Source organism: Eschscholzia californica, unplaced genomic scaffold (assembly GCF_041429995.1).
Source record: "Eschscholzia californica isolate CP2 unplaced genomic scaffold, dmEscCali1.0.p SCAF_1, whole genome shotgun sequence".
Lineage (NCBI taxonomy): Eukaryota > Viridiplantae > Streptophyta > Magnoliopsida > Ranunculales > Papaveraceae > Eschscholzia > Eschscholzia californica.
Genome location: NW_028238198.1, coordinates 20084957 through 20091305, shown reverse-complemented (window position 1 = coordinate 20091305; position 6349 = coordinate 20084957). Strand labels below are relative to the sequence as shown.

Sequence of the window (6349 nt, the reverse complement as noted above, 5' to 3'; positions counted from 1 at the left end):
TTTAGAGAGAGAAAATTACAGTAGAGAGAGAGAGAAGAGAGATGAAGAAGAAAGCTAATTTGATTCCCGCTCTGATACCATGAAAGATGAAGAAAAGAGAATTTCTCATTAGGTTTAAAAGATACAAGTGTTTGAGTATTTATAATCTCTTAACCTATGAAAGAGAAAACTAAACAGAAATTAACAAACTTTAACTACTTCTTAACAAACTATTATTTCATAACTATTTGTTTAACAGAATTCTTCTATCAGCACCCACCACTTCTATCAATACCACCATACTTAGCTTTTGTAATCTTTAGAAGTTAACACCTTGAATACACCACCATCTCATAATCTAACACACCATAATGAACTTGAACAAGGATAACTTACAATGAGTTTAATATGATTTCATTATCCATTAAACAAGAGGATTTTCAAAAAAAAAATATTACAGAAAGAAAAAGAGGTTTTGGAGAATATACAAAGACAAACTCTAAAAACATTAAGAAGAAGGGTAACAATTGAAGAGAGTAACTACAAAAATAAAGAGAGGGAGCTAAAGAGAGAGAATGAGAAAAACGAAGAGGGCAATTGGTGAAAACCGTCATTAACTTATAGTTGTTTCTTTTCTACCACACTCACTTAGGCTATTGTACCGAACACATCCCATTATGGCGGCCTCGTCAAGAATTCCGTCTAACGAGGCGATCTTGGTGGAGGGGCAAAAGTAGTAGAGTGCAAAAAGACACATCATTAACATCCGACAAAGTCACCACTTGGTTGTCTAATTGGTTGATAGTGTTGACATAAACTCCAAAATCTTAGAGGTCTCATGTTCGATCCACGAAGTTTTGACATAGTCTTTAAACTCTTATCACATTTTGATGATGTATCAATGCCTTGTAACGACTAAAATAAATCGTAGTCGATTTCTCAAAAAAAAGAAAGAAGGTGAAAAAATGAGTGTCGGAAGTTGATTATCTTTTAAGGGTCAAAATAAAAGGGCGGAGCTTTGGGAAATAGAATTATTTTCATGAATAGAAAATTTTGAAGACAATATGTGAATTTTGACGAATTTCCTGGGGTGCAAAATTTGAAAAAGAAACAAGTCATCATCTTCATCTCTTACCACCAACTTCGGCTACCACTATTTTTTTTTTTCTTATTTCCTTCCACAACCTCCATTTTATACTTTTGAGGTGGAGAGAGATACGAGGTTGAGGTGGAGAAAGATGTGAGATGGAGGTGAAATGGGTGAGATGAGGTGGCTTAATATTTTTTAATTAATTTTATTATGCAAATATATTTATAAGAAGGGTAGTTATAACATCTTTATTAAAGTCAATTGACAAAGTTGAAAAAATGTAGCCAAATTTGAATTTACGAAAAATAGGGGGCAAAAAAGGAAGCTGATCACAAAGTAATGGGCCAAAAAGAAATAACTATCTTTTCATTCTCTCTACTCCTCCTCTTCTTCTCTTCTCTATCTACTACTCTTTTCTCTTATCTCTCTATCTAATCCGACGAAGGAGAGGGTCCCCCGAACAAGTTCATTACACTTCGTCTGAAAAACTAGAGAGAAAAAGAGGGAGGAAAAGAGATAAATAATGGTGGTGGAAGATGACAGACACAAATTATATCTCCTTAAAAACTAGAAAATAAATTTGCTAAAATATTCTTATTTTTCCAAAGATATGCCTAAATAAAATTAACAAAAAAAAAATCTCCTAAAATATTGAATTTTTACAAGAATACCCTTAAGTTAATGTCCATATAGTAAAAATTAACTTCCACATAACAAACTTATAGATATGCAGTAAACAAGGCAGGTCTTTGGGGAGAGCCGATAAGACCGCAAGTTCAACCGTGAACCCTAGTTTTTAACCGCATCCTTCTCTTTGTTTATAAATCCACAAAAAAGGGCGCCACAAACTTCTATCGGATTCTGAAACGTACGAAAAAAAAAACCCTAGCTATCTCCTTCTCTCTTTAGCAACTTAAAGGTACACTTTCCAAAACCCTAGTTCTCAAACTCTCTCTCTCTCTACCGATTTTCGCCTCTTTCTGTTCTGTTTTCTTGATTCTCTGTTTTCCGTACTTTAAGTACGTAAGATCTGTTCTCGTTCCAGGTTTTAGGTTTAAGGTTTATCTGTTTTGGTTAAGTTTTATGCGGATTTTGATTGTTTTTGCTTGATATTTGTTAGGGTTTTGATGTTTGGTTTGTTGATTTTCAGATGGACAGGTACCAGAGAGTTGAGAAACCTAGACCTGATACACCAATTAATGTGAATGAGATTAGAATAACTACTCAAGGAAGAATGAGGAATTACATTACTTATGCTACTACTCTTCTGCAGGTTTGCTTCGATATCCGATTCCGATTTTGCCTTCTTACGCTTATTGACCTAATATACTTATACATGTGTGTGTGTGTATTGAGTTATTGATAAGTGGATACACATTAAACCACATACCCTTTGTTAAATTTGTGGTAGTCGATCTCAAAACGAATTGACAATGAGGGAAGAAGACCTAGACTTCTTATTCTTGATTACTAGATCGCCCTTTTCTCATGTGGGACTATAATTTATATCTGATGTCGTAATGGTGGAAGAGACTTCCCCAAGAGTTTCTGGAGTAGATTAAGTTGATTGCAATAAGAGATATAATTTGACAAGGTGTTATAGGTCATATCGTGTAAGGTTCCTAGTAAATATTGTGCTATTGTACCCAATATTCTTTTTATAGCAAAAAATGGCGAACTTTTATTTTCTTCACAATATTGTAGTTTATCTTCTAGCAATAAATTTGCAAGATAATTATGGAGTGATGGAATAGTTTTTCCCCATCACTCACTCGCTATCCGTTGGTTAGTTTAATTGAATAATCAATTCCGAAATCTCTCTCAATTTTTCTAGTTGTGTTTAGGATTATAGAAGAAATTAAACGGCGAGTGTTTTCTACCTCTCCTTTATGCGAACAATTCCATGATCACCACCAACTTATAGTCAGTAACCATTGTCACAGCAATATCAATACATTGGATCATGACAGATAATATCACTACAATAACACTGCTACCAAGTAATTTCTTATCGATAAATTGTCTTTATGTTTCACTTGGACCAAAATTACGGATGCCAGGGCCACTATATTTATTACACGTTCATTATGTTTGCACCGCCATCCCATTACTGTGTAATCTTTAGAAGCTTCTAGAAAATAAGATCCCACAAAATCATTCTACATACCTCCTTGAAGCAAGTTTTTATCCTATGGTTATTGTTTGTTGGTTAGTTTGAGTTTTACTGCTTGGTGTTTTTTTGTCATTTTTTTTGTTTAATTTGCCTAATTTCTAACTTACTGTGTAGGAGAAAGAATCAAATGAAATTGTTCTTAAAGCCATGGGAAGAGCCATCAACAAGACTGTGATGATTGCTGAATTAATTAAGGTGATTTTCTAGAGAACTATGTTCATGATTAGTGATTACTAATCTAGGCTTTCTTTTGGTTGTTTGACATTTTCTTTTTGTTTTTTTATTAATTTATTGTAATCTGAGTAGCTGTATCTCATCTTTATATTTATATATGGGTGCGTTTATTATATTTCAGAGAAGGATTGCTGATCTTCATCAGAACACCGAAATTGGATCTACAGATATTACTGATATGTGGGAGCCACTAGAAGAAGGCCTTCTTCCGTAAGAATCAGAAATGATTTGTCTTCACTACTTGTGTGTTATTGAATATTGGTAAATATATAGTGGACTAACAACATTTGTCTTGTTGCAGCCTTGAAACTACCCGTCATGTCTCAATGATCACAATTACATTGTCCAAGAAGGAGCTGGATACATCCTCCACAGGGTAAATAAGAATTTGACCTTCCATTCAATGTGCATCTGGTCACCTTGCTTCAGTAAAAGTTTATTGGGAAAATCAAGTTAGTAATAATGATCATGATAAGAGTTGGTGTTAGGTTAACACCCTGAAAAATGTTTTAGTTTCATATTGCCTTAGGTAAATGACTCGGTACTCGTTCATAGTGACATGTTTTTTTAGTTAAGGGCTTCTTCATGTCATAAATTGTTTGAGGTTGCAGGGACTAGAGTTACAGCAAAAAAAGTGACTCCTTGTTCCCCCATCACGCAATTAAAAATTGATTTCAGAATTTGTACAAGCTGTAGTTTTATTTTTGCAGTATATTTCTGTATGCTAGCTTCAGAATCTTTCACCGTTAAAGATTCTTACGTTGCCCCATCAAGAAATTAAAATTTGATTTTTTAGAATTTGTACAAGTTGTAGTGCTGTACTTTTTTTTTTGCAGTATATTTCTGTGTGCTAGCTTCAGAACTTTCACCGTTAAAGATTCTTGGGTTGCAATAATAGTTTCAATGGTTCATATCTAAATATGGACGTAATTAGTAACTTGTAATTGCTTTGGATAATTTACTTCTGGCAATGCAGATATCAGGCACCTATTCCAGCTGATCAAGTGAAGCCCTGGACTGAATTTGATTATGATGGAGGTAAGGAGACAGTGTTAGGCTGATTTTTCACAAACTTACATTATTTCTACTTGTATTAGTCCCTTCACATCTGTATTTTTGTGAAATTCAGAGGGATCTCCTGGAATGCGAGGTGGTAGAGGACGTGGTGGTCGAGGAAGGGGCAGAGGACGAGGTAGTACTATATACTTCTTTGTATTTGCAGACGTTGATTAAATTTCCTTAATTAAAAGAGTACACATCTCAATTGATGGATAAGCAAAACAAGAAACTTCGAAACTATTTTTGTAATTACTTTCAGTGAACTTTCTCTCTTTTGAGTAGCTCAAAGTTTCCTTGATTAATCTGTATGTTAAAACCAATCAAACTACTGTTGTAAACGAAATCCTCATGTTATACTATCTTGCTTTCAATAACTAGTAAGTTATAAGCTTGTTGAAAGTTTGGTGCGGTTAGTATTCATCGAAAGTAGTCATTTTATTGGGCCCCCTACCTGACAAGAGCAATAAATTTTTAACTGGAGTCTTCTTTTTATGTACCATTGATGTTTTTTTGTTGAAACGTAGCATAGATCTGAATGGCATGCTAATATTTCTTTCGTAGTAATATAATGTTCCGCAAATAATCATTTGGACTCTATTTCTCTCCTAGTTAAGTATGTTTGTGCCCGTCAGGACTCTTTCTAGTCTCCCAATCTTACCTCATGTATTTGCATGCAGGAAATTTCAATGGAGGTAATTTCAATGGAGGTGGTGAGTTTAATGGTGATGGAGGTTGGGATGGTGGCCGTGGTTTTGGTGGCAGAGGTAGAGGCCGTGGAAGGGGCCGCAATTTCCGTGGACGAGGAAGAGGATATGGTGGTGGAGATGTGCAACAGGATTTCGTTACATACAATGACTATGGTGATGCACCTCCTCCCCAAGCGCGTGGTGAGCTCACTATTCCCATAGATTTACTATTTAAATAAAATTCTTCTCTTTGCTTGTCAACAATTTTAAGAAATAATAATGCTTAATTTACTTTGTTTGGCAGGGCGTGGACGTGGTAGGGGACGAGGACGTGGTCGTGGTCGGGACTTTAGGTCAGACGGCCCACAGGTTCAGCCAGCAGCCGCTGCTTGAGGGCTGCCTCTATGGAGGTTGTCTTAAGGTACAAAATAGTCTGGCTGAGGAAACAAATTTTAGATGCCTGCTCTTCTCTGCTTTGCTTTGCTTTGCTTGTTATCTTTCTTACGAAAGAATTGAACTTAACTTATACATCTCCTATGGCATCTTAAGTTGGTTTTTAGGGTTGAGTAAGGCCGCATCGTTCATGCGCAGAAACTGTCTTATTCATTATTAGATTAGGGTAGTATAGGTCAAATTGTTTCAGTTTTTGTTTGGGGAAAAATATATATATGGTTTTCTTAAATACCCGGCAAAATTGTACAATTCAGCCGATATGTTTTTTTTTTTGTTGGAGTAATAGAGCAGTACATTCTTTTGTTATTCTGATCCTAGTTTTTTTTTTTTTTGCTTAAAATGCCCTAATTGATGATTATGTGAAATTGTTTAATTATGTTCTTGGCTGCCGTAGGAAATTTTATAAATTTTGATTGTCTTGACTTGGTCAGTGACTAACCCTAGTCTTCCAATGACTATTTCATGCCTTGACCTTAAGTTGGGAAATGTTTCAATTCAACATTGTTACAACCTAATACAAAAAAGACATAATCACATGTGACCAAGTTTCTTTTGCCCTATGAGTTTCAGAATATGGCCTGACTTTGGTTGATCCTGGTCAGGGCACCCCATCAAATTCATATCTGGTGCCAATTCTTTATAAGGCCGCTGATCCACCGAAATAAGTTCGTGGTG

General features: G+C 35.2%; 1 protein-coding gene across 2 annotated transcripts; it reads left to right on the top strand.

Moving 5' to 3' along the window:
* Window positions 1-1784: 1784 nt before the first annotated feature.
* LOC147564966 (uncharacterized) lies at window positions 1785-5983 on the top strand. 2 transcript variants are annotated; one of them, XM_086651356.1, is made up of 9 exons: window positions 1785-1988; window positions 2220-2342; window positions 3357-3437; window positions 3598-3686; window positions 3778-3852; window positions 4453-4514; window positions 4606-4668; window positions 5213-5422; window positions 5526-5983. In XM_086651356.1, the coding sequence occupies exons 2-9, from the start codon at window positions 2220-2222 to the stop codon at window positions 5612-5614; spliced, it is 792 nt and encodes a 263-aa protein (XP_086507482.1). In that variant the 5' UTR covers window positions 1785-1988; the 3' UTR covers window positions 5615-5983. The 2 variants fall into 2 exon arrangements, with proteins under 2 accessions (XP_086507482.1, XP_086507483.1); XM_086651357.1 differs by having other exon boundaries at window positions 1933-2088.
* The last annotated feature ends 366 nt before the right edge of the window (window positions 5984-6349 follow it).